Source organism: Metarhizium album (genome assembly GCF_000804445.1).
Source record: "Metarhizium album ARSEF 1941 chromosome Unknown scaffold_11, whole genome shotgun sequence".
Taxonomy (NCBI): Eukaryota; Fungi; Ascomycota; class Sordariomycetes; order Hypocreales; family Clavicipitaceae; genus Metarhizium; species Metarhizium album.
The window spans coordinates 411,703-438,309 of NW_024467585.1; the positions used below are offsets into that span (position 1 = coordinate 411,703).

Genomic DNA, 26,607 nt, shown 5'->3' on the forward strand with positions numbered 1-26,607 from the left:
AAGCTCAAGAAACTAGCGACTTGGAGGATCACAGCTCGGTGTCATTAGCTGGGTAGGTCGTTCGTCCAAATCATTCGAGGTTAGTACCATTTCTCTGCATGTGTGTAACTTTTCCATGGCCTTGGTTGCGTCTCCGACTTCCTGAACGATGGCTGAGCACAAACACTCGCTCATGTAGGCACTCAATCGACTTGTTGCAGCAAGGCAAATTTGTCGAAAGTATGTTAATGGGACACTTGGCCGCTTGGCATTTTCCCAATGCTGTTTGTTGCCTTCCAACTAGAGGCAGACGTGCTCTTTCTCGACGCACACTTTGCAGAGAAAGACAGACAGCAATCTTGAAACTTGAAGGCAAGGCCACCACCTACTCATGCAGCCAAGCATGCTTCGCTGGCCGCGTGTGCCGGCAGCGCCAGTTCGTGCGCCTATCCAAGGGGCCAGATTTCCAGGCTCCTCCAGAAACGCCTCCGTCAAGCAACTAGATGCTGTTGGCGCGTGTCCCGGCACCATTGTGTGCGATCTTCACTCCTCGATGCTCTGCCACCCAAACGGCACGTCCCTAGACGTTACGCTTTGTGCGGCACCTTGTTCTCCTGGCATCCCAACCACCACCGCAAAACCAGTCAACCCTTACGCAGCAACATATGTCTTGTGCATTTACTTTTGCAGTGCCTCAGCTGCCAGGGACGTGTCGTCAGATAACCCAATCATTGCCTGTTTAAAGTTGGACAGTGACGCAGGTTGGGACCGGCCCCTCCTCCCTCCAGGCTGGCTACGTACGCACTCAGATGCCCGACTCCAGAGCCTTCGTGGCGGCGGCAAGTTGGGATTCGCTAAGCTCGCACAATAAAACATGTAGCATGGCCGCCTGAGAGGGCCGTCGAGTCTCGGGCGATGGACGAGGGACGGGCATGGCTGAGCCGGTCTACAGACGAGTCAGCCACGTCGTGATTTCTTTCTTTTGATCTAATTTGCGCCGATAACTGACTACCCAACAAACTTCATGCCGGGTCCTCGAGAGCGACGAGGAGCTCTTGGGAGTGGTGCAGCCAAAGTACTGGCTCGCGGCACCGGCCTCGGCAGCTGCCCGTCTGAGATGTGCGAGGTGAAGAGATTCTGAGAGCGTGGTGCTGGTGATTTTTATTCATCTATTTGGGCGTTTGCCAGATGGCTAGGCTAGTCATGAAATGAATTCTGCTGGATCGTGTTTGCGACTTGCAGCAAAAGGACGTGAATGAGTGAAGGAAGGAAGGAAGGAAGGAAGGAAGGAAGGAAGACATGGCAGTGGGTCTCGATGAAAAATTGCACCATCAAACCCCGTCACCAAATGCGCGTCTGCTTACAAGACGCGGGCCGCCAGAAGGGCCAGACCGCACGACAGACTACGCAAGTAGGCACCCGCGAGCTCACTCTCCTCTCCCGTGCCCTCTCTCGCAGCGCCGTTGGACGACACGCTTCTGCAGAGCGTTCCGAAGCGGAGTGTGCTCCCTGATGTACGCGACGAGCACCTGGTCGAGAGTCTCGAGAGTCACGAGCTCGGCACCAGGTTTCAAGAGGTTGTCGCCGCCGCCGGCGACGAAGTCGACCGTAACAACGTTGTACTCGGCCTTGTCGTCGAGCGCCTTTCCGCCAATGATGACGTTGACCAACCGAGATCCAACGTCTCTGCTCTCGTTGTACTCGATGACGATGTTGCTAGAGACCTGGAACCAGGACGACGTCTTCCTTTGATTAAACTGGTTGACGCGGGACACGCAGCCCTCGAGAGTCTTGCGCAGATCGGCCCCAGAGTACTTCAGCTGCGTGACGGCGTTGCTAAACGGGAAGGCAGTGATGACTTGTCCGCGGGTGATGTTGCCCTGGCCAATGGTCGCTCGAACGCCGCCGGCATTGATGATGGCGAAATCGGGCTTGTCGCCAGCGCCGTTGGTCGTCTGGCTCAGGCGGTATTCCAACATGGCATCCGCCACGACTTGGCCCAGCAGACAATCGCGCTTTTGGCACGTCGTCTGGTCCAGGACGTGGCTTGTGCTGCCAATGACTTGGGCGGCGAACTTCTCAAAGGGGCCCCTCCAGGCGGTGATTTTTCTGTCGAGGCCCTTGTCCAGGGCCGTGGTGTTGTCCATGTGGATGGGTGATCCGTGATAGGACAGGGCTCTGCCGCTCTCGTCAAAGGTCACTTCAATCGCGCCCAGGTACTCGCCCCATCGGTACGAGGTGACGACAAAGACCTCGTTGCCGCTCTTGTCCTTGATGATGGTGGGATATTTGCCCTCGGCCTTGTCCATGTCTCCCAGGAGCGTGTGGCTGTGGCCGCCGATGATGAGCGAGAGGCCCTCGGTCTGCCGTGCCAGCTTCTGGTCGACTTCGTAGCCTAGATGAGTGAGGGCGATGATACGCTTGACCTTGGTCGTGTTGCGGATCTCGTAGATGGCCCTTTGAACCTCTGGAATCGGGTCGAGAAAGGTGGTTCCCTTGCCGACGTTGGCAATGTTGGGCGTTGTCTCGGTCGTGGCGCCAATGACAGCAACATCGTACTTTTCGAAGATGTGGTAGTTCTTGATGGTCTCGTTCAAGCTTTTGACAGTGCTCTGGACGTTGCAGGAGACGACGGGGAAAGTCAAGTTCCCCAAGAAGTTGCCGAGATTGTCGTCGCCTCCATCCCATTCGTGGTTGCCAAGGGTAATGGCATCGACCTTGAGGTCGTTGAGGATCTCGGCAATCTTGACCCAACCATAGAAGGTGTAGAACGGGGTGCCTTGGAATTCATCGCCGGCGTCGAGCAACAGATGGTCGGGGTTCTCGCCGCGCAGCTCATCGACCTTGGTCTTGATGCGGGCGTAGCCCCCGACGCAGCCTCTGGTGCCGTCTTTACACTCTGCGCCGTTTCCGGAGTACTGGTCCAGATGTGCGTGGACGTCATTGACGTGGAATATGGCTGCCAGCGCAGAGTCAGTCGAACCATGCGGCGTCACGCATCCATGTTGTCGAGATATCGGGTGGTTCCGAGATCTTACTGAGATTGTAGTTGCCGTTCTGGAGCAGGCCGCGCCTCGAGAGGCGACTGCTGTAGAGAACATCGTCGGCGAGGGCAGCAGGGCCAAGTGCCAACACGGCCAGTGTCACGGCCATCTGCATCGTGACGCTATGTCGCATCTTGGACGGCGAGTTCTTCTTCAAGCGAGTCGGGCAGCTCCCACAGATTACAATAGCCGCAATCAGTCTCAACTACCGTGCGACGGGTCAGGCCTCGGCGGCGAGAAGGTGAGGATGAGGGAGGATGTAAAATAGAGAAGATGAACAAGTGTCGTCTAATTCCATCTTGCTCCGTGCAACGTACCCTGTGTCCCTGGAAACCTAACAAAGCTGCCGGCATTTTCCGCACCCGGATGCCGGATGCCGGCCGTCATTGGCTTTAGATCCAAGGCCAAGACAAGCAAACCAGGCGGACTTAGCGCAAATTGATTGTTGTTTTAGGCCATGGATGCTCTCATTCCAGGAATGGTTAAGCGAGGAGCAGGACCGTATCAATATGTGTGTAATAGGAGGCGGTCCAACTCCAGACTCCAGCCAATGGTTTGGCGGCATCCGCCACGTTTAGGGTCTCATGATGAGCTTAATTCGACCGACCCTGGGCATGTCCTGCCCAATCGTCAGGACACCTTCTCACAGGTAAATGGTAAGATGAGGTCCGACATCCCTCACCTTCATACTCAAGTAAGTCGTGACCATCACCACGTTTGCCCCAATTCATAGCCTCCTGCCAACTCGAGTACGGTTGAACGCCACCTACAGCGCACGCCGTATCTTCCCTTTCCTGCTCAAAGCGACAAGTTGAAAATGATGTTTGACTCTTGGTAAGCTCTTCCGCCCTGGGAGGAGGCTCCTTCGAGATCAGGGGGGGAGCTGGTCCCTGGACGGAATATTCCTTCAATATGGTTCCCGAGTGTTGACAACGACCCCCACTTTCGTGAGGACGACGAAGGAGACGATGACGATGACGATGACGACGACGACGACGACGACGACGACGACAAATCGGATGAAGGATGTACGTGCAGAGCAGTAGGTCTCGGGCCCCCTACGGTGAATATGCTCTCCATGGTTTGTCGGATCCGGATTCCCGCAACATCAAGGGAGGTGGTCCGCGGGCTTTCCGACGACGCTTGTGGCGCTTCTGGTCCTGGTCCTGGTTCTGGTTCTAGGGACGATTCAGCTTCGGTGGCGGCCGCCATCGAGTTCGCCATGCTGCTGAAGCCATTCTCGGCCACGAACTGGCGCTCGGCCGAGTCTGCGCCCTCGTCCCCATCTCCATCTCCCGCTGACGCACTGCGCTTCATGCAGGCAAAGGCCACCAGCCAGAAGACTAAGACACCTAAAGGCACGAAAAGAAGGATGAGACTGCTCATGTTGCGGGCGGTTTGCACCCGTGCGTCGATGGACTTCGAATTGAACTGGGCATCTTCTTCCCCGGGTATTTATACCCCTCCGCCAACAATGACAAGCCGATTTAGTCAATGATTGACCGCTGTGTCCTTGGGGTCCGCACAATCGATTCATCCGTTTGCATGGCGGGTAGCACACGAGTCACTCGTGACGATTGTATTTCCATTGTCATCGCTATCAACATGTATTACAAAACAAGGAGGCTCCAGGTCACATAGCAGGCCGCGTACCAGTCATGGACAAGTCGCAGATACATTCTCATCCACGCTTAATAGGTATATCGGAAATCACTCGCCGAGGTTTCCTGTCATCACGTACTGTTAGATCCTTATGCTTCCATGGCACCATCGGAGCGCATAAGACGGGCAGAGCGCAGGCTTACATTCTCTTCACTCTCCAGCAACTTCTCGCCCCTCTCAGCCTTTTTATTCTGTCGGAAAAACTCCAAGTCACACGCGCCAACCAAAATGATATTGAGTAGCGCACATGCGATGCATGTGTATATGCCAGGTTTGTAACCAGTAAGTTTGTCCTGCTCTCGGAACACAAGACTGCCGCAAATGCCGCCAATGCCGCCAAAGCCAACGAGCGTGGCACTGCAAAAGGCTCGCTTCCACTGGCCACGCACATTGTTGGCTTGGAAAGACATCACGGCAGGAATGTTGCTATTCGCGCCGGCCGTAACTAGGAAAACACCAAAGTATCGCACGGCAGCCCTGGAGTGCCAGCCCATGATTGGCAGTCCAATAATGCACAGTAGCATATTGCCAACAATGATGGGCCCCCGAACACGATACTTGTCTCCAAGCCAGCCCATAGTAAACATGACAATGCCGGCAAAAGCATAGGGGGGGGCAACGAGGCACTGAGCAGCGCCCACCGAGAACCCCAAATTAGAAACAAGGATGATGGGTAGAGTATAAGCAAGAGCATAGCTCATTGTGGTAGAATTGAAAAAGATCATGGCATAGGCCCAAATCTTCCAGTCCGCACCACCTCGAATTAACTTGACTAGGTTGAATGGCGCAACTTTAGCATCACCTCTGTCACGTTGGACACGACTTACGATCCACTCCCGCTCGCGTAAATTGAGGAAGCTCCAAGACTTGCGGATGGAGTCGGGGAAGTCGACCAGAAGCCAGTAACTGGCAACTGCCAGGCAACAAGTAAGGGCGCCTTCGATGATGAAAATCCAACGCCAACCCGTGAGGCCCTCCCGTCCATTGAGTTGCATAAGCTTTGAAAAGACACAATGTTAGTCGCTATCGATAACTCGAAAGTTGGTGTCTCAAAATGCATGTACTTACGCCGTAAGCCAAAATGCCAGAGAAGGCAGATGCTACACTCCCAACGACATAGAAAACCGAGTATCTTTTTCCAACCTCATCTGTAGTCATGGTCAGTGACAGTATTCTTGTCGCCACTTGTGTGCGAGGTACAAATATTTCGGAATACGTACATCGAGTATACCAAGTGCTGAGCAAGTAAACGCAGCTTGGGAAGAAGCCTGCCTCAAAGAGACCAAGCACGGCCCTGAGGGCTGCGAGTTGTGGGAAATCCTTGACGAAACCCATTCCAATCACGACTGCTCCCCAAAGAAGTGTTATTGTTGCAAGGTGGGCTCGCGGTCCAATTGCTCGCACGAGGATAGTGGATGGAGGCTGGAAAATAATATATGTCACGAAAAAAGCAAGATTCGCAATGTTCTGAGAAGCGTCAGTCGTCTATGGTTGATTCTTCCTTTCTGCTATTTTTCGGTGGATTTTTTTTTCTTTTTTGCTCAACTCACATATCGATTGTCAATCAGATTGAGCTCAACACTCATGCCAGCAATGTTGGCGGCACTCATGTTTGTTCGGTCCATGAGACTGACGCAATACATGGCACCAACGGTGAGGACCAGCCGAAGGTCAATTCTGCGGATGATTTTCCTCTGCTCCTCTTTTGTATACCCAAAATCGCTCTCGGCATCACTGGCCTCTCCAATTTGGCTCTCGAGCTTGTCGTCCCCCATTTTCTTCTCAGTGCCCTCTGGTGCAAAGGTGGTTGAGCGCCCCGCAGCGGGACCGTGAATCATCGCCGTTGTTGTGCTCGTTGGCGAGATACCAAAATAAATAAATAGATAGTAATAAAGCAAAGAGAGATAATAGACAGGCAATTATATGAAGACGCTGGTTCCAACGTCAAAGGGCGCCGCTTTGTACTCGGTTGGAAGCCGCTTGGATTTTGAGCGGGGGCGAACGGCAAAAGATGGCAACGACGACTTCCGGCAATAGGCAAGCAACATGGACCTCCTTAATATGAAAGAAAACACCTAAATAGCTCTGAGGTGCCATATCTGGTCAAAGGACTTTCTCCCCCTCCTGAATTATGGACCTGGAGCCAATGGGGGTGTGAAGCTTGTTGGCTGTCCAAACATTGAAACAGCTGGACCTTGCGAACTTGTCAGCGGCGGTTCCGTCGCTGCTTGTACCTTTCCGCCCCGTGCACTGAAGGTGGCTCGAGAATCGAGAATCGAACGAGGTCCTACTCTTTCTGCCAAGAAACTAGCGGGCTGGCATGTTGCGGGGAAGCGGGTCGGGGAGTATGGAAATGCTGAAATACGCCGGACTTGTTGGCGGTTTTGGTAAGGATGAGACCGAAATATAACTAACTACTCCGTACCTAGGTAACTACCTAGGCACCGACGTAGGTAGTACCACTAGTAATTAGTCGTGGCTGGCAAGGGAAGGAAAACCTCACCAGTCGACCTTGTCGCAGACTCGCAGCCCCCCCCATCCCCTCCCCCGGCTCCATGGACTATGGCCCGTGAGTCAGTCATGACAACAACACAGGTGCTGTCTGTCACCTGCAGGTAAGTGATGAGGCGTCCAAGTCGGGTGCGGCGTCAACCCTGCGACCTGCCAGTATGGACGTGTTGACTGGGTTTGAATCATGCCAGGCCGAAGCAGCGGACGGAGGAGAATGTGCACCCTGCGTAAGCTCAAGTGTTGGCCATCTCAACTCCTCCTGCCTATGCGCACCTCAGTCTAACAAGGCAGGAGCGGTTGGCGTGATGGACGGAACATGTTGTTCCAGTCAACCCTGGCTCTGCATGTTTCCTCGCTCCGTCGCATTAGGGTCGGGACCCGGGTTGTCTCCGTTCCGTCGGCCAAGAGATGGCCGAATAGGAAAGCCGAGTCAAATTGTAACGACGGATCTCCAATGCGTCGCGGCTTGGCATCAATCATCAATGCATGGATCTGCTTGAGCGCACCACTCCGCCACCAGTTCGAGGCACATACTTCGTACTCCTTCGAGACGTGGAGCTCCCACCCACGTCCCTGGCTACAACCTCGTCTCCCCTTTTCGCCTCGCCCGGATCTCCGGCAGATTGTCGAGTCAAGAGACGCAGTCGTCTTTGTTCAGTCGAGGAAACAGCCAGCCACATTTGGTGAAGGAGTGACGAAAAGCGGCAGTTGTGTCGAACGCCAGCTCAAGCTCTCAAGGCTCGTCCCGCCACTCACCCACCACCTCCTCTTCACTGGAGGCGCTTTGAGGGCACTTGGCGGCTGTGCTCGGCCAACTTGGTAGCCGATAAAGGGGCGTTTCGCGACGACAGATGCCGAGGTCCAATCCACGGGTAAACAGAACACCAGGGCTGCTTCATATACTTGGCAAGCAAGTCGATAGATGATACCTTGGCTCAGGATGCTACTTCATATGCTTGGACGGCAAGTCGATAGATGATACCTTGGCCCAGGATGCTATCGAGTTGGTAGCCTGACATTTATCAATGCCGCGTCAGACTGCTTGCTACCCGTCAGTAAAGCAGGTCCAGGGATCCATGTCGAGACAGCCCAGGTCATCAACGCCGGTTCAGAATCCAATCGCTCCCAGTGAGATTTTGCTTTATAAAAACGTGCCACATCCTGCCCCCGTGCGCCAAGTTTACCCGTCCCGAACATTGAGCGAAAAAGTCACCGGCAAACTGTGTGTCAAGCAATAGTGGCCCAAGTTTGCGGGCTAGACTCGTGTGGCCAAACGATAAGAGGCACAGCCGAGTCCAGAGCTGGCGGCGTGGCGGCAAAGGGCAAAAGCCAAGCTTACCTCGACTGCGTGCTCGTATCGCGTGTCTGTTCCGCGGCTTCATTTTCGAGCGTCATCACCCAGCCATGCCGTACCGGTCGTATGCGACTTCCATGCCAAGATACCAAATATGTGCCACCACTCATCGTGACTCGCGGCCGGGATCACTCGGCAGCCCATGATCACACCCCAAGAGATACATTTGTCGAGCCACGAACATGTTGCATGTCGGAAGTGGTGCTTGGTGCTTCTCTGTAGTTCCACGACGTCGTTGCGATTCAGGCTCAACACGTCACCGGCATCCACGACAGGACTCCTCCCCTTCAGTTTACGACATGCGTTCAAACAAACGACCGGGGTGCGCGGGCACGAGCGCAAATTCGAATGCTTTAACTACCAGTCTCGAGTCTCGAGCAATGAAGGCCTGCCCTAGCTGAGTATGGAAAGGAAAACTCTCCCTGGTGGAATTGTCGAGAGGACAGGCAATATCGCATACTTTGACGAGCATCACAGCCGAGCCGTTCAACTTGGGGCTTCGGCCAGTCCAGCGAGAATTAAGGGGTGAAAAGCAACGGGCAAAGGTTGCATGGGTGCTGCCGGACACATCCGGTATTGTGTCCAACGGCCCACAGAGCAGAGTGGAATTGAAGCCCATATGTGTGCAGTATTTCAACGGGGAGTCTCGCCAGGGCCGCAAACTGCTCCGTCCAATCGCCTCGACAATTTTGACGTATCATCCGTAAATGCACGCCCGATAGGCTGAACATTTATTCTCCCGTCGTATATTTCACGAAATCATGATTATTAGCCGGCCAGGCGTATCAAATACAGGCCAAAGCACCCCCTTCTTGCTCATCCGGAAGACGGAAGACGTCTTATCAAGATGTCTGCGAGCCAGAATCGAAACCAACTGCCGAGGCACCACACTGCAGAGACTTCCCAATGTGCACATCTCATCTTGCATTCCTCATTGTACCGTAATCGCTGAGTCTATTGATAAACGCCATTCGACCTCCCAGGAGAAAATCCACACAATTTCAACCTGCTCGCTGTACGCTGGTAAAGTTGTCACCGTGTCTCCCTCTTTGTCCGTGCCCGCCCCGTGAAACTGAATCCTGACTCTGGTATTGTATCCAACATTAGACCGCCCTGGACTGTGCGCCCCCTCGCACTTCACAACTATGCAGCTTCCCCTGCCACTCCATCGACAATGGCTCTCTGCACGCCCATCTCACTCACAGCCATCACAGTACGATGCCCGCTTTGGCTGAGATTGTTGACAGGACTTTCCACAGGTTATGCCACATCAAGCCAGCAATCCCCACGACGGTGAAGATTTGCAAGATCTCCCAAGGGTATCTGGTCCTGACTTCGGTCTCAACATACTCGGCCTTGGCTCCAGTCAAGGCCGGGAAACGACCCCTGTGGAGAAACTCTTCCATCAACGCATCCTTGTTGTACCACTGATCACGGAGCCAGATGTCAAACTGCCGCTGGTCGTGGAGGGGAATGTCGGCAATTCGGAATCGCCGCCAGTACAGATTTACCGACTTGGGGGGCCGGCCCTCGAAGTAGGTGCTCGCCAACCCGAAGATCTCCTCTCCATATTTACCCCGACTACCAGGCACGACGGTTGTCAGTAACTGCGTGGGATTCGCCTCGCCGTTCCTCTTGTTGACGGCGGTGGCTGAAACTTACGGGATTCCTTCGTACGCCACAGTGCAATCGTACACATAGTCCACCGTATCCTTGAGCTCATTCAGACAGAAAAAAATGCCTGTGCTTCGGGGCAACATGACATGATCTGGATCCTTGAGACCATTCTTTTCCGCCCACTGAAACGACTTTTTCCGGCCATTTCTGGAGAGATTAGTGCCTTCTGGGAACAGAAGCAGCCACATGGGGTCCAAGTAAGTCTTGCCCAGCGGGTCGACCTTCTTCTGCTTGAGCTTATTCAGTCGATAAGCTAGCCTCGGTTGATCCGTCGCCATCTTTCTCGACAAAAAGATGAATCCGTAGAACATCATGCCAGTTCCTATAAAGGGTATGTATTTCAGAGACTCTTTGAGAATGATGTAAATGTGACCATGCATCCCTGGCCGATTCGCATAGCTGATCCACCACAAGTACAGCCAATCTGTGTAGATCTACGCAGCGTCTCCGGTCAGCTCCTACCTGCCAGCAATCTCCCCTGGCGATGCGTCACCACTTGTAGACTGACCTGGTGATTTGCAACCATGACGATGCGTTCTGGAAAATGGAATTCAACGCCGCCGCCGGGAGTGGCCAAGATTTGTCCAGATACAGACTCGTCACCGCTAATGCGAATGGTAGCAGGCCCCCAGAGATGGGTCATGACAGTGATGGTAAGTGCAAAGGACTGCTTTGTCATGGCCATATAGGCGTAAAACCACTCGCGGTTGATCAAGTACAGGGGAGCGCCGAGAAATTGAGTAACGAGGATTCTATCCAGCCAAAAATTAGGTCAGACGAGTTTGGTCCGTGCCTCGACTCCGGAGCCCTCACACTCACGGCAATACGGATGAGATGAAAGCACTAACACAAAGCAACAAATTGTGAAGTACGCGGTGAATGCAATACCACGTAGCAGTTGCATACCACGGCCATGGCCGCTTTTCCCCGAGGGATGGACAAACCGTGGTGAATCGGAGGATATTTTCACATCAGACTTGAAGCCTGCAGTGAGCTCTGGACACGGAACATTGCTCTCTGACCCATTGTTCTCTGTGAACTCGGGCATAGCGGCCTGTCAAGGTGAGTGGCCGTGCGCCAATAAATGGAAGGAATTGTCAGATGCAAAGGCGTGGATAGTGACCGGGCACAAGGGCGATCTGGGCGGAATGCCCGGATACGTAGGCAGGCAAGAATGGAGAACACTGTGACGAGGATCAGTGAGCTGCGATCCACGGAGGAGCTGATGCAGACGATGGTTAGGAGAGCGTCAGATTGAAGCCGGGGAATTTGCTAGCTCTACAAGCAACACTCAGCTCAAGCCCATACCTTGCAGAATGCCCAAATTGCTTTACGCTCGTCGACGGGTGTTGTGAAAATGCTGTGAGGAAAAACGCGGGGGGGGGGGAGTCTGAGATCTGGTCCAAGCGAAGCAAAAAAAGGTCACCGAGTCATGGTGCTGATGACGTAAAGACACGAAGGGTGGCCGATGTTGGGGAACGGAGATTTTTGGTGTTTGGTGCCTCGATGTCAGTGTTTCTATTGTTAGGCGGCGCGCACATGTGACGTGCCCAGAGAGCCCAGAGTCCAGCGCCTCTTTGGCCATGAGCCGCCTGGGGATGGCGGCCGCGTGCCCTGCAAAGCCTCAGCTGACCTCGAGCGTTGGCAGGCGTCCAATCAGGGCTCGACAGTTGCAGAGCTTCTAGCGCCGCACTCCATCAGCCAACTGCCAGCGGGGTATGGGCAGTCCGACCATGACATGTAATGATTATCATTCATAGCTGCCATTTCAGTCGAAAGCAGGCAGACCGTAAGCATGCAGGCAGATTCGTGGCCAAAGGTGCATGTCGGAGGCAGGATATCGTCGAGATTCTACAGTGGTCGGCACGCCTGAACGGTCCCCAACCTTCTTGCCGTTGCTTGACAAGATTAGGCAAGCGGTAAGTCTCCACCAGTCTACTCCGTACGGAGTAGGCAGTTATCAGACCGCCGGCTAGCTTCTGCATCCCGCCACCGCGACGCATAATCTTTTCAACTGGAGGACAAAAAAGCCCTGGTGTGTTCAAGCTGGGAGCCTGGCAAACCGCGGCCGGCCACGTCCCCAGCTCTAGTCCCCGATCCCGATCCTGCCTCTACTCCGTCGCCTTCACAAGAGACAATGATAGGCGAATATGTCTAGGCGCAAGCTGCTGCAGGAGCTTCTCGCCTCCACTCGCCAGCCCGGTCTCGGTGGAAGCGCCAGAGCCCCGAGGCCAGCATCAGCATCAGCATCAGCATCACTACCACCACCACCATCAAGGGGAATAACGTCGACAGTACCGTCACGTAGCGCACGCTGCAACTTTTCGACGGTCCTTCCTCTGCCCTGCGCGCAAGTCCACAGCGTCAATGAGCTTCCCGACCGCACGATTCCACGCTACCTTCAGAGCACGAAACCCGGCTCGTCGTTGCTGTCGCTCCACTGGCCGCGGCCACCTCGCAACCTACTCCTTGTGCAGAAGCTCTACGCACCTGATGTGACTGAGTCTGTCATCAAGTTTGCCAAACACATCCGCACCGACTACCCAGATGTCAATCTCGTCGTGGAGCCGCGCATTGCGGCCGTGATTCGCGACCACCTCGCGTTCCCCATCTACGTCTCCGACAGTCGGTCCGATGTTGCGGGCAAAATCGATGTCATTGCCACTTTTGGCGGCGACGGAACGGTCCTGCGAGCAGCAAGCCTGTTCAAGCTCCACGGTTCTGTGCCGCCAATCTTGTCCTTTAGCATGGGCACGCTGGGCTTCCTCGGGGAATGGGATTTCGACGAGCACAAGAAGGCATGGAGGGAAATGTATATGAGTGGGAGCGATGTGGCCTCGGTACAGGATGCTGCCGTGCCCATAGACAACGGGAGAAACGAACGCTTCGTGACGGCGAGAAGCCTGGCCGCTGGTGTGGGGTGGGAGAGGCTGCGCGGCAAGCGTCAGGGCGTTGGCCGGGCATCCAAGATTTTGCTGCGACACCGTCTCAAGGCCGATATTTTTGATCGCTCGGGGGACAACATCAACCACAGGGTGTCTGATACACTGGCCAGCGAGTACGAATCCAGCATCGCGGGAACGCAGGAGCCGTCGCCATCTCTCCGTGCCATCAACGAGATATCCGTCCACAGAGGATCTCACCCGCACCTGGCCATCATCGATATATACCAAAATGGTCACTTCTTGACAGAAACCATTGCAGATGGTATTCTCATCAGCACGCCGACTGGCTCAACGGCATACAGCCTCAGTGCCGGCGGGCCTATCGTTCATCCACTGGTTAAGTCACTCCTCATCACGCCCATATCCCCCTGTAGTCTGAGCTTCAGATCACTGGTGCTTCCGCTCGATACCAAAGTCACGCTGCGAATGAGCTCAAAAAATCGAGGCCGCGAGCTGGATCTCAACATTGATGGGAAACGATGCGCGGGCGTCTTGCCGGGTTCGGAGATTCGTGTCGAAGGCGAATTTGTCGGCAGAGCCGGGCCGGGGGAAGAGTGGCACGGCGGCGTGCCATGTGTCATCCGCACAGAGGATGACGATCCGTGGGTGGGCGGGCTGAATGGGTTGTTAAAATTCAATCATCCGTTTGGCAGGGAGCCGCCGAGCGATGAGTTTTCTGACTAGGGAATCAGAGGATGCGCGAAGCAGAGGTGCCGGGGGGTGTTTCCGCCATGGTGATTTGATGAACACCCGGGTAAATATTGTGGGCGGTGGTGACGTCTGGCATGGCGTGTCGACTTTGCTCACCGGCGCAGACTGATACTCGTCTTGGACGTTGATGCACCGGTCCGGCTCCGCGTTTGCGATGACGAGGAAAGCCGAGCAGAAAGAAGCGAGCGATGCTGAGCTATGCTGCGCAACGGGCCAGCACTCAGTCAGTGCCATGTACTCCGTAGTGCGACAGGGGGTCGGAGCCGACAAGAAATTGTTTCCAGACGGACTCACTCGGTGGTACATGTCCTCGGTACGTATGCACCGAGTCGTAGTTGTTGAGTTGTGTGCATGATTGATTGTGTGGTGGTCCGTACGGACGCTGGAGTACGTACTTGCCTGGCACACGACTCTGGTGCTTGTTGGCCCCCAACATCCAACATGCCAGCTCCGCAACGTCGTAGTAGTACTGTCATGTCAGAACTCATGGCTGAGACGGACGGCGTCCCCGTATTACGTCTGTAGTTATTATGTACGTGACAAGTGCAAGGCGCGTTACGAGCGTGTGCGTGCGTTGCATCGCCACGATGAGGTGCATACTTAATAAGTACGAAGTGCGCACGCTGCTGGGCTGGCGCATGTACTCTTGGCCCTTTTTTTTGTTTTCACAGACCTTGGCAGCCCCGTCCCAGCCGGCAATGTCCGCCCGGTGGTCACTGGTGATTGTCAAACCTCGCAGTGTAGCAGTGCCAAGACCAAACAGCCAAGACACTAGAGCTCAACCTGGTGCAAGCGCTCAATGCGCAGCGGCGCGCATGAGTAGTAAACTTGATTCCAGACGTAATTGTATTATGGTGCCAGTTGACCTGTAGCCAGTACTCCGTAACCTCGCCTGTTATTTGCTCCGGGGTGTTGCTACGGTCGCCGTGTCCGTCCGCTTCTTCCGCTGTCCCATTCCCACTCCAGCTTTTCCTCACTGGTTTTTTTTTTTTTTCCGATTTTGTTTGCAAGCATCTTCTCCATCTCCTCGGCTGTTCTGTTCAATTGACGACGCAATCGGCGCAGCCAAAGCGGGGACACATGGCCATTGGAAGGCACCTGTCGATCCTGCTGGCCGCGGCAACGGCGCTGGCTCCTTCCCAACTTGCCGCAGCCGTCGTTCATCCTCAACGGCTTCCCGGCCCGGAATGTAGGTTTCTTGATGCCACGAACCGTCAACGCTTGCTTGGACTGAGGGATTCCGCCACAACAACCGTGACCTTGACCTTGTTGCGGCCAACCCGTGGCCAACCTCGTGGCCAACCCACCGCTGACCCGTCGCCCTTCTCACCCAGATCTCCCTCGCCAACATGATCCTGCTGACTCGGCCGACGTCATCCGCGAAACACACCTCGTCCGACGGGCCACCAGCCAGTCGCCAAAGGGCTACACGCCGTCTCCCCTCGACTGTCCCAGGAGCCGTCCCCGGGTGCGAGACGGCAGCAGCTTGTCGCCGCAGGAGAGAGAGTGGCTTCCCAGGCGCCGAAACGAAACCGTCGCCCCGATCCGCGACCTCCTGAGGCGCATAGCCATCCCCAATTTCGACAGCGAAGCCTACCTCAAGGATGCGGCCACCGACCCGACCGCGCTGCCAAACATCGGTTTGGCCGTCTCCGGCGGCGGTTACCGCGCCATGTTGAACGGCGCCGGGGCTGTCGCGGCCTGGGATAGCCGCTCGACTGGCAGCCAGACCAAGGGTAACCTGGGCGGCCTGCTTCAGAGTGCCACGTACATCTCTGGCCTGTCCGGCGGTAGCTGGCTGGTGGGCAGCATGTACTCAAACAACTTTACTTCGGTCCAGGACGCCGTCAACGCGCCGCAAATCTGGCAGTTTGACGATTCTATCCTCAAAGGTACGACGAGGCCGCGTGGCATGACAATGTACGAGGGGGCAGCATGCTAATCCTGTCCGACCTACAGGTCCCCAGCTGTACAGCCTCTTGCAGTACTACAGCGAGATCATTGACGATGTCAAGGCCAAGGCCAAGGCAGGCTTCGATACGTCAATTACTGATTACTGGGGTCGCATGCTTTCGTATCAGCTCGTCAACGCAACCAACGGCGGGCCGGGCTTCACGTACTCCTCCATCGCAGACGACCCCGGCTTCTCGTCCGGCAAGACTCCACTTCCATTCATCATTGCCGATGGTCGCGCCCCGGGCCAGAAGATCATCGCATCAAACTCAACCATATTCGAGTTCACCCCCTGGGAGTTTGGCTCTTTCGACCCGTCTCTGCAAGGATTCGTCCCCCTCCAATATGTCGGCTCCAACTTCACCAACGGCTCGATCCCAGACAACGAATCGTGTGTCGTGGGCTTTGACAATGCCGGCTTTGTCATGGGCACCTCGAGCAGCCTGTTCAACCAGATTGTGCTGTACATCAAGGACGGAGACAGCAGATATGTCCCCGAGGACATTCCCAAGTTTGTCGTCAATGTTTTGACGTCCCTTCTGAACTCCCTAGGCGACAGCGACAATGACATTGCAGACTGGACTCCCAACCCCTTCAAGGGCTGGAACACGGCCAACAACCCCAGTGCTCGTAATACCCGCCTGACGCTCGTCGACGGCGGAGAGGATCTGCAAAACATCCCCTACCACCCGCACCTGTTCCACGAGAGAAACGTCGATGTGGTGTTCTCGATCGATTCCTCGGCCGACACAGACAGCAGCTGGCCGGACGGCGCATCAGCCATCGCCACGTACGAGCGCTCGCTGCAATCCTCGGTTGCCAACGGGACAGGATTCCCCGCCGTGCCGGGCAAGAACACCTTCATCAACCTCGGCCTCAATTCGAGGCCCGCCTTCTTCGGCTGCCAATCATCCAACCTCACCAAGCCCTCCCCGCTCATCGTCTACATCCCCAACTATCCCTACCTGTACGAGTCCAACATATCCACCTTCCAGATGGCCATCAGGTCGGACGAGCGAGACGCCATCGTCCAGAATGGCTGGGCAGTGGCCACGCAGCTCAACAGCACGCGGGACCCCGACTGGGCCGCGTGCGTCGGCTGCGCCATGCTCGCCCGCAGCTTCGAGCGCACCAGGGCGACGGTGCCCGACAAGTGCACCCAGTGCTACACCAACTACTGCTGGAACGGCACGCTCAATGAGACGAAGCCTGAACCGTACGCGCCTCGTCTCTACACCAAGGGCATTCTCATCAAGAGCTCGGGTGCTCCTGGCCGGGAGTTGGGTTCACTCATGACAGCCGTGGGGCTGGCGGCTTTGGCCGTTGCGGCGTTTTGACTGTAGATTTTGGTTTTTCTCCCCTTCGGAACGGGACGGGACGGGATTGGATGGACTTTTTGCAATGTTTCGGGCGTCCAGAATCAAGCAAGGGGTAAACAACAGCCTTGGGCTATGTAAAAAGGAAGACGGCACCAGCGTGCACGGATGTACTGACAGGATACTACCACTATATACTAGACTACAATGAGAGAGCACCAGGCATGTGTCCGTCTGGTCCGCGGACAATGAAGGCTTGCGACGCCGCCACTCGTGTGTCCCACGGAGAGGGCGTCTGCCGACGTCACGGTCACGAGGGCGCGCTTCAGGAAAACACAACGTCCCTGCCCGTCCTGGCGCTCTCCACCACGGCCTCGAGGATGCGCAGCACGTCCCTCGCCTCGGACGCCTTGACGGGGACGAGGGCGTCGTCGCCGGCCTCGAGGGCCCTCGCAAAGGCGGCATAAAAGGCCCTGTACGTCTCGGGCTCCAGCTCGGGCACCTTTTCCTCGGCCAGGGTGCCGTCGGGGCGGGCGAGCACGAGGCGCATGTTGCCGGGGTCCTCGCGGCCGAGCGCGGCGGACGCGGGGTCCATGCCGGCCTTGAGCTGGTCCTCCTGGGGGTCGAGGCCTCGCTTGCGGAAGCTGCCGCCGGTGGCGCGGAGCCAGAAGCGCGGCTGGGTCGTCTCGGCGCTGAGGGCGCTGATGCGGACGCGGACGAGCTTGCCGTCCGGGTAGGCCAGCTCGGCGGCGACGGCGTCGGGGTTGAACAGGTCGGGCCGGGCGGCGCGCTGGCTCAGCAGGCGGCCGTGGACGGCGCTCGGCATGCCGAACAGCACGTAGGCCTGGTCGACGAGGTGGGTGCCCAGGTCGAACAGGGCGCTGCCGCCCGAGGGGATGCCCAGCCCGGCCTTCCAGCTCGCGGGGGCGGGCGGCGCCGCGCGGTACCGGTCAAAGTGCGAGTCGAGCTCGACGACGCGGCCCAGCGCGCCGCTGGCGACGAGGTGCCGGACCAGCAGGAAGTCCGTGTCCCAGCGGCGGTTCTGGTACACGCAGAGCAGGCGGCGGTGGCGGGCGGCGAGCGCCATGGGCTCGTCGGCCTCGGCGGCCGTGGGCACGAACGGCTTCTCCGTCAGGACGTGCTTGCCCGCCTCGAGCGCCGCCTTGGTCAGCGCGAAGTGGCTGTCGGGCGGCGTCGTCACCACCACCACGTCCACGTCCGGGTCGGCCAGGAGCTGCGCGGCGTCGGTGTGCTGCTGGGCCTCGGGGTGGTCCTCGCGCGCCGAGCTGCCCGCCCTCGGGCTCCGCTGCACCACGCTGTGAAGCCTGAGCTGCGGCGTCGTCGCGATGAAGGGCACGTGGAAGACCTTGGCCGACGTGCTGCCGGGAGCTTCGGTGTCAGCTTGGCCGACGCGCCCGGGCGGCTCGGGAGTCGGAAGAGGCCGGCGTCGAACTCACCCGTAGCCGATGATTCCGACGTTGAACGTCTTGCTCGCCATGGTGTGCGTGCTGCTGAGCTGAGGCTGTTTTGCTCAACCGGTTGCGGACGCGGGAGGGGTCGACTCGGTCGGGACTCGGGAGTATGTGGCTTGCTTCGCTTGGGGACGGGGATCAAATTGTCAAAAACTCCATCTCGTCGGGGGACCGCGTATTTATACAGAGTCGATGCCAACGGGGCAAGACGTATCTCAGACGAGGCCATTGCATTCAGAGCGAGTCGAGAGACGCATGCGGTGCGGAGCGGAGCACAAGCTCGCATCTTGATTCGAGCCGTGGTCGTCCCCGCTCGCCCGCGCCCCACCGCCCAAGAACTTTGGCAGCCCGGCGTGGGGCGGCAGTGAGGGGCCTTTTCCCCACGCCGCGCCGGCGTCGAGGAATCGGGCATTTCGACGCCGGCCAGTGCCTTCCCAATTTGTCCAATGCCGGAACTTCACGTGTCGAGGCGTGTCGAGGGCGCAGACTCCACGACAGAGCCCACGACGACGACAGCATCGACCCGACAATCCGCACGCGATACGCCTCGCGACGTCCCTCTCCTCCCCCTCCTGCTCCTCCTCTGTCCCCGGGCCAAACCACGCCCACCGCCCGCCATGGCCGAGGACACCACGGCCGACGGCGACAACCACCCCGAGATGCGCGCCGGCGCCGGTGCCGTGGCCGCCGCAGACGCTCCTCGGCTGGCTGGCGTGCCGCTCCGTCCCCCGCGGCCCGCACTCCCAGGGCGCCGGGCGCCTGCTCCGGTGCGAGGTGTGGGACGGCGTCAACGCCCTGCTGACGGAGTCGGTCAAGGAAAGCTGCCGCCGCGGGTGCGAGACCGACGACGACGACGCGCCCTTCTGGGTCCTCGGCGGCTCCCGTCCCACCGAGGCTGATGCCACTGTGTACGGCTTCGTGGTTGGCGCTCTGGTTTGCACCGCGTTGGTGGCTCCTCTCCTGCTTCGCCTGCTTCCGCTGCTTCCCTGCTGCGTTTCTGTCTGACTGGGTATGCTTCTGTGGTGGGCGCGCTGACCATGTTTTTCTTTTTTCTTTGTTCGTTGGCGCCTCTAGTGCCCCCGTCACGGCTGAGGTTGTGTCAAGTTATCCCACGGTGATTGACTACGCAAAGGATTCACAGCTGTACTTTGTCGACGCAAAAGATGGAGGCCTGAGGAGAGGCCTTGGACGACCTGCCTTATTCCGTGTGAGTGGAGGGCTGATCATGAGAGGCAAGGCGTTGGGGTTACGAGGAGGACAGTCTGTGGAATGGAGGCTGGGTATCTAGCATCTTTTTCACTTTCCCGGGGGGGCACTTCACTTCTGTACTTTTCCTCGCCAAGCTATGTACTCGTTTGGACCTCTGTCATTTGTTTTTCTGGACCTGGGCGGAGTTTGGGGTTTGGGGTTTGGTTTGGTCGGACACCGGCCCTGCACACATCCACATCGAGGGCAAGGGCAACCAAGGGAGGCACTGGACGATTGTCTCGGACGCATGACACGCCGGGACAAGTGTCGTGGTGGTCCTGGTGTTTTCTGGAGGACGCCGGAAATAAACAAGACCTGCTTTGTGCGACCACCGCCGGCGGTGGGCTTGCAGACCTGCGCCTCAACCAAGGGTAACGGTTGACGATGCTTGCAGACGTGTCCAAGTTCCAAAGTCATTCGAGTTCAGCGACCAATCGTACTAGTGCATTGCAACCCGACTACATGTGTGCCTGGAATGCAACTCATGGGCGGCAGCATTGTCTGGCCATGTTTAGCTAGCAATGTGGACAGGTCCTGAGTCAAACCTGATTCTCTGCATTTGAATCCATCGCAAACTGACGTCGTGCGTCTTCTAGCATCATTTCGGAACGGTGTGACACGTGCCTTGCGGCCAGAAGGCCCCGTTCCACGGTTGAGCAATGCCGACAATCTCTATTCGAGGTGCGGCGCCTTTTCGCTGAAGCACCCACAGAGTCCGTAGCCGATGTATTACAGTAGTATGTTTGAACCGGGCGCGGTGTAGTGAGGACGCTTTAGGATGGTCCAAGAGGTTGGCGGACGTCCCGGAACGAAGTCGGGCCCCCTCCCCCCTCCCCCTCTCCGTGTGGTCGACAATACTATCAACTTCCGCAAGTCATGTCGGGAGGTTTGAGCGCCCGATGAAAAGTCGAGACCAGGAGCCAGACCTGCACCTGGGCACGTCGTCCTGGAAAAGTTGTCACTCAGGAAACGGCAAGCCAAGAGCAACGCTCGCGCCTGCCAAATGAACGCAGCTGTACGGCAAAAAGGGAAACTACCAGTTCAGTCGGCACGAGCTATCTGACGAGGGAAAGAACGCCCAGGCCTTTGCTGTGCTCTGCGATTTCGGACCAGAAATCGCACCTACAACCCTGATCCCAAGCGCATCAAATATCGTCTCGTCTAGTCTAGTCTGGTCGTACCAACCCAAAAAAAAAAAAAAGAAGCACCATCGTCACAAGCCGTGGCACTATGACGCGTCTGGCAAGTCCGTTGCCTTCACTTCGAATGAATGCCTCTCGACCGCTGCGGCTTCCCTGGGTCGGCCGCTAGTTGGGGCAAGGGTGTGCCGGTAGCGGCGGAGACGCAGACTGTGTGGGAAGACTGTGTGAGGAGGACATCTCCAACCACGATAGTGTGGGACCTCACGCCAGGTTCTGATTGTATAGTGCCGCGACTTGTTACGGCTTGTTCATTGCCGGCTGTTCCCAGAGCGGAAACCAAGATCTCGTTTGGATCACGGTAGTAGTATCGACTATGGAGATGTGTGGGGAGATATCCATCTCTGCTGGTGGAGAGCACCTTTGTCTCAATAATCGGGGTGCCTTAGCGGACGGCATGGCAAACTTTGGTATTGTGCCGCGTCCTCTCTCTCCCATCAGTTGTCGACCTTGAACTGCGTACGTCGTTGACCTACTTAAAAGCAGACAGCCCCGTCCCCCGGCTCGGTCCCATGTTCCCCTTGCCTCATACATCCATTCGCTGAGCACTCCAGTTTCACTCGTCGTTTTTACGCATTGCCAATCTCCACGAGAAGTCCTCTTTAATAATTGTCAACATGAAGTTCACCGCTGTCGCCGCTATCGCCATGGCCGCCGTGGCCTCGGCCCAGTCCGAAGTCCCTTCTTGTGCTTTGCCGTGCCTCAACGATGCCGTCAAGAGCCAGACCAAATGCGCCACGACCGACTACGCTTGCGTCTGCAAGGAGGAAAACTTCACCAAAGTCCAGGGTGCTGCCAGCTCTTGCGTTCTTGAAAAGTGCGGCACCGAAGTTGCCCTGAGTAAGTTTTGCCGTTCCGTTTCCAAGCACCCCGGCCTCGTACACCACAACGCGGACTCTGCGGCGACTGACATGGCCTGCTGTCTAGACAAGGTCCTTCCGGCTGCGAAGGCGCTCTGCGACAAGGCTGGAAGCTCTGGTGGCGCTGCTTCTACCGGCATGGCCTCCGGGACTCAGGCTCAGGCCACTGACATGGCTGAGTCTACGGGCATGGCCAAGCCTTCGGAAATGGCCCAGCCTACTGACATGGCCCAGCCAGCCGAGACTGAGTCTGCCGACTGCTCTGCCGGTGCTGAGCCTGCCGGTGCTGAGCCTGCCGGTACTGAGCCTGCCGTTGCTGAGCCTACCGGTATGGAGGCTCCGCCAGCTCCAGCCAGCAACGGCACGGGCGCTGCTCCTCCAGCCGAGTCCGCTCCCGTGACTGCTGGTGCTGCTGGTCTCGCCCCTATTGGCGGTCTTGTCATGCTCGCCATTGGTGCCCTGGCTCTGTAAGGAGCTTCGTCTATGAGAACATCCGTGGCAGCATCGAGATTGGACTGGACCTCTTTTCTCAGCCTGACCGGGTCGAGAGGATTGCCTATTTGACACAACACGGGACTGACGTGAGGAGAGGAGATGTAATTTTGCTGAGAGCACTTGTGGATGCGTGTGCTCTCTCTAGTAATAAAATCAGCCCAATCATCTTTAACATCAACGACCCCTGAAACTCAGTGCCTTGAGTCGAATACATTCGTGACGGTGATCAACATGACTGGAAAGTCGCCAGAATGTATTCAGACCGGTTGCAGCATCGTACCGCTAGAAAAACAGTGCCGTGAGCGCAGAGAGACGTCTACCCATAGACGCGGGACGTCGTGCTCAGACGTCCAACTCTAACCCCGGCCGCTCCGAAAGAGGCAGCGGAGGCAGTTGGGCCGCAGCCCGGTTTGACCACGTCGAAATTTCCCGGGCGCGCACCCGGCAGTCATTGGCGCCCCCGGACGGCAACGAGTCGATGCGAGCCCCCATTGCCGCCCGCTCAGGTGCCGAAACCAGCGGTAGGCTGAACTTTTTCTTGTTATCCCCCACGGCGCTACCAGTGCCAACCCTGATCAGCGCCAGGGCTCATCGCGATACTTGAAGCCGTGATTTTCCATCGGCTCGCACGCCGTCGCTGGAGTGGAGAGCAGGCAACTGGACCTCGCCACGCAAACGACCACAAGACGCATGTAGCAATCATGCCATGGTCATCGGAGCTCCCGAGCACAACGATGAATCATGGTTGAGAAGGCGGGTCTCAAATCGTGTCACGACCCCACGCCGAGTCTGTGACATGAACCATGATTCACAAGATGAGGTCGAGATAACGGGACCGGCGCTGCGTGACAACCACTCACGGCCTGTTTTGATCCACGCCCCCTTGCCTTGGTTGTGCAGGAACGAGCGCCCTGAACTTTGGTTAGTCTTTTTTTTTTTCCTTCCCTTCTGCCACAGGACACATCGACACATACCGTACGACTTGCATGTCGAGCACTGTACGGAGTAAAGGGTTTTTTTTTGTATTAGTAGGGCCCACACTTCTGGTGTGGGGGAGCAGGGAGGAATAAGGTGACCTGGTCGTGTGGCGTCGGGTCCCCAAAGTTACATGTCAGCTGGCAGTTATCAATTGACTCCGGATAGCTGCGTCCTGGAATTGACGGAAATGGTAACTTGTCGGTCGGCCTGTTATTTTAGCAGTACATCGGGCTCATCCATCGTGACTTGGTGCCCGGGCCCTAAGCCATTGTCGACATTTCTTTCTTTCGTTTTCGGGTGCAGTGATTTTCGCCTCGCTGGATCGGGAATGGGTAGCCTGATGAAGCAGGCTAGGGGGAGAAAAGAAAGGAAAGGAAAGGAAGAAAAAGTGAAAATGGGCTTTCCGTAGACAATCGGCTAGCACGACGTGCAGATGAGTTGCGTGGCTGGCTTTCGACGCAGAGCCCGGGTGCCTGCCCCTTGTTCGTTCCCCTGCCCCAGGCCCGTGACGTGACGTGAGAGCCGAGAAAGATCCAGAAATGAACTGCCACGCCAAAGCCATGGGACGTCGGGTACCTGCTTTCGGGCGGCGTGTCAATCTGCCGTGATGGCTCGGGGAAAGTTCAAATGTCGACCAACGAGGCGAGGCCACAGGCGTCGTCGGGGTGGGAGGGGCTCGAGGGGCGTACGCGGAACATAGTCGGGCCCGACGATCGGGGCTGCAAGCCGGATTGGTCGGATTGGCCCACTTGACCCCACGGAAGTCGACGCCACGGCGGCCATTTGCATCGAGAAGAATGTTAAGAATGTCGGTGCTTCACCACCACCACCACCACCACCACCGGCCTGGCTTTCCTGTGGCGGCGACAGCAAACCCTTTCACTCCATGTCGGCCGTGGCCCGTCACCGCACCGATGCGTCACTTGAGCGCCAGCCACACGACCGCCCGGCGTAGCTCCGTGCAACACCTCGCGGCCGGTCGGTTGGCAACTTGCTTTCAACGACTTCCTTCGTCTTTCGGGCACGGCTTGACCATTTTCGGACACCTCCCCAGCCCCGCCTGCCGTCCTGACCTGATTCGCGACGTCCTAGGACAAGCCCGGCCTGGCAAAGAATGCCCTTAGCTCGGCAGCTTTCTCCACGAAGGAACCACCCCCATCATCTCCGTCGTCTCCATCATCTAGACGCACATGGGGCGCTACTAAACTTGGCCATGATTCCATGACATTATCAGGCTCATCGAGCCCATGAGAAACTAGCCCCTGCCAAGTCGTAATTCGACTCTTTCCCATCCTCAGCATCCCACGTACCTCCCGACATCATCCGCACGCAAAGCTTGTCTTCTCTGCTCTTCTGCACCCCCCCTCTCCATCGAGGGACTTCCCAAAGCAGCCGAGAGGATACGAACAACGTAGCGGTGCTGCAACGCACGGACCGAACTCAATGCCTATTAACGAAGAAAGCGTGGATGGCTGACGCTTCGCTCCAAGACATGCCTCGGCAGCGAGCGAGTCAAGTCTACAGTGTCGAAACCAGATAGCCGCCCTATATTAGAGACTTGCGTCTATGACACTCCCGGCTTCGGCTTGGAGCTTCCTCGTTGCCGCGCTGCTCACCGCGGACGGTTCTATCGTGCTCACTGGGCAAGTCAGAAGCACGCCCGAACAAGCTCCCTTGTTGCCTGGTGCCCCGACATTCACAGCCTGCCTCAGCTGCTCCACGCAAATCCGCGCATTCTTAGGCACAAGGCGAGAAGACAACGCGCCGCAAACGCGAGACATGGCTGACAGCCCTCCTCGCCTACAGTGCATGTACAAGGACGCAGAAATTCTGACCTTGGTCCACGTCGACGGCACCACCGATTCAAGCCCTGTGGAAGACGCGCTCATTCGAAGCAGTCTGCCCCTCCCGCCAGCCCATCAGCTCGGTCAATCTCTTCAACCCACCTATGCACCTTTCTCGCAATGGTCCAACTGGTATCTGCAAGGGAAAAAAAAAGAATCACACCATTAGCGCAACACGTCCCGGGCCGTGAAGCAAGTCAACAAAGGACCACTCACGCTCCTTGGTGCAAAAGGCGTGCGGGATGTTGCCCTCGTCAACCGTGATGCTCGTCCGGCAGGCCTTCTCGCCAGCCCTGCGCCGCCTCTCGATAAAGTCGTCCCTGACGTGGTTCGCGACCCAGTGGTCCTCTCGGCCGTAGAAGATGAAGAATCTCGGGGCCGGCAGGGCGGGCGCCGAGGCAGACACCTCCCACAGCTCGTCGTCCCAGGGGTCCTCGAAGATGGTGTCGAGCTCCGACTTGCCCATGTGCAGCGCCTGCAGCACGCCGTCGCGGCTCTTGAGCCACTCGGCGGTCACGTCGGCGGCGCGCGGCGAGAAGCCCACGACGTTTTGGACGATCCAGCGCAGCGTGCGGCGCGGGAAGAGGCCCAGCAGGGCCTTGGCATAGGTGGCCAGGTGCGCCTCCATGGTGGGCAGGCTGCGCACGTAGTTGAAGCGCGCGCCGCTCCGGGACTGCGCAAGCGACGCAATGGTGGGGAAGAGGAGGAGCCCATGGCGGAGACGGAGGTGCGGCGCGCGGCTGGGGTCCCGGATGTGTCTGTGGAAGATGTCGACGCTGATGTAGGCGCCGATGGAGTGGCCCATGAGGACGACAAAGTCGTAGGGCTTGTCGCCGGCGCGGCGCGCGGCGACGTCTTGGTAGATGCCGTCCACTTGGCCCTGGACATCCCACGGAGGGTTGTCCCGGGAGAAGGGCTCGTGTTCGCGGTCGCAGAAGCCGAGGAGGTTGCGGCCGTACAAGTCGTAGGCCGTGGTGGACTGCGACGTGTCGAGGAGGTTGCGCAGGGCGCCGAGGAAGTCGGCGTAGAAGCCGATGAGGCCGGGGTTCCCGCAGACAAAGTAGATGAGCGCACGGGTTTTGGTGCTGCGCAGCGGCGCCGCGGGCTTCCATATCGAGGACAGCATGGGCGCGTCGGGTTGGGCAATGCGAGCGACACGAGCCGACTTTGGTTGACGACGGCTGATGGCTCACCGAGGCCAACCGCGCCGACGTTGTCGTTGTCGGTTGAGATTGACCATGTGCATGTGGGGCGGGCGGGCCGAGGCCATTTCGGGCCAAGGAACCAAGAGAGTCTTGGCGTCTTGGTTGGACAAGATTGTGTCCGTGGAACCTTTTTTTTTTTTTTTTTTTTTTTTTT

General features: G+C 57.3%; 10 protein-coding genes across 10 annotated transcripts; 4 read left to right on the top strand and 6 right to left on the bottom strand.

Moving 5' to 3' along the window:
* Positions 1-1,406: 1,406 nt before the first annotated feature.
* Positions 1,407-3,156, bottom strand: MAM_04860 (5'-nucleotidase precursor; the record flags this gene model as incomplete). The annotated part of the gene is made up of 2 exons (XM_040823658.1): positions 1,407-2,938; positions 3,018-3,156. The coding sequence occupies 2 exons, from the start codon at positions 3,154-3,156 to the stop codon at positions 1,407-1,409; spliced, it is 1,671 nt and encodes a 556-aa protein (XP_040678329.1).
* Positions 3,157-3,821: 665 nt separating this feature from the next.
* MAM_04861 (uncharacterized protein) lies at positions 3,822-4,409 on the bottom strand (the record flags this gene model as incomplete). The annotated part of the gene is made up of 1 exon (XM_040823659.1): positions 3,822-4,409. One exon carries the CDS (start codon positions 4,407-4,409, stop codon positions 3,822-3,824), a length of 588 nt encoding a protein of 195 aa, XP_040678330.1.
* A 365-nt stretch (positions 4,410-4,774) lies between these two features.
* MAM_04862 (Major facilitator superfamily domain, general substrate transporter) lies at positions 4,775-6,523 on the bottom strand (the record flags this gene model as incomplete). Its single annotated transcript, XM_040823660.1, has 4 exons — positions 4,775-5,683; positions 5,754-5,833; positions 5,906-6,152; positions 6,236-6,523. The coding sequence occupies 4 exons, from the start codon at positions 6,521-6,523 to the stop codon at positions 4,775-4,777; spliced, it is 1,524 nt and encodes a 507-aa protein (XP_040678331.1).
* A 3,235-nt stretch (positions 6,524-9,758) lies between these two features.
* On the bottom strand, positions 9,759-10,912 carry MAM_04863 (Phospholipid/glycerol acyltransferase; the record flags this gene model as incomplete). The annotated part of the gene is made up of 3 exons (XM_040823661.1): positions 9,759-10,131; positions 10,213-10,661; positions 10,736-10,912. 3 exons carry the CDS (start codon positions 10,910-10,912, stop codon positions 9,759-9,761), a joined length of 999 nt encoding a protein of 332 aa, XP_040678332.1.
* Positions 10,913-12,377: 1,465 nt separating this feature from the next.
* Positions 12,378-13,856, top strand: MAM_04864 (ATP-NAD kinase family protein; the record flags this gene model as incomplete). The annotated part of the gene is made up of 1 exon (XM_040823662.1): positions 12,378-13,856. The coding sequence occupies one exon, from the start codon at positions 12,378-12,380 to the stop codon at positions 13,854-13,856; it is 1,479 nt and encodes a 492-aa protein (XP_040678333.1).
* A 1,107-nt stretch (positions 13,857-14,963) lies between these two features.
* Positions 14,964-17,173, top strand: MAM_04865 (Lysophospholipase, catalytic domain protein; the record flags this gene model as incomplete). The annotated part of the gene is made up of 3 exons (XM_040823663.1): positions 14,964-15,072; positions 15,218-15,775; positions 15,843-17,173. 3 exons carry the CDS (start codon positions 14,964-14,966, stop codon positions 17,171-17,173), a joined length of 1,998 nt encoding a protein of 665 aa, XP_040678334.1.
* Positions 17,174-17,477: 304 nt separating this feature from the next.
* On the bottom strand, positions 17,478-18,650 carry MAM_04866 (NAD(P)-binding domain protein; the record flags this gene model as incomplete). The annotated part of the gene is made up of 2 exons (XM_040823664.1): positions 17,478-18,531; positions 18,610-18,650. The coding sequence occupies 2 exons, from the start codon at positions 18,648-18,650 to the stop codon at positions 17,478-17,480; spliced, it is 1,095 nt and encodes a 364-aa protein (XP_040678335.1).
* A 591-nt stretch (positions 18,651-19,241) lies between these two features.
* Positions 19,242-19,629, top strand: MAM_04867 (glutathione S-transferase; the record flags this gene model as incomplete). Its single annotated transcript, XM_040823665.1, has 2 exons — positions 19,242-19,391; positions 19,441-19,629. 2 exons carry the CDS (start codon positions 19,242-19,244, stop codon positions 19,627-19,629), a joined length of 339 nt encoding a protein of 112 aa, XP_040678336.1.
* A 2,059-nt stretch (positions 19,630-21,688) lies between these two features.
* MAM_04868 (Extracellular membrane protein, CFEM domain protein) lies at positions 21,689-22,402 on the top strand (the record flags this gene model as incomplete). Its single annotated transcript, XM_040823666.1, has 2 exons — positions 21,689-21,911; positions 21,999-22,402. 2 exons carry the CDS (start codon positions 21,689-21,691, stop codon positions 22,400-22,402), a joined length of 627 nt encoding a protein of 208 aa, XP_040678337.1.
* A 3,003-nt stretch (positions 22,403-25,405) lies between these two features.
* On the bottom strand, positions 25,406-26,374 carry MAM_04869 (uncharacterized protein; the record flags this gene model as incomplete). The annotated part of the gene is made up of 1 exon (XM_040823667.1): positions 25,406-26,374. The coding sequence occupies one exon, from the start codon at positions 26,372-26,374 to the stop codon at positions 25,406-25,408; it is 969 nt and encodes a 322-aa protein (XP_040678338.1).
* Between the last annotated feature and the right edge of the window lie 233 nt (positions 26,375-26,607).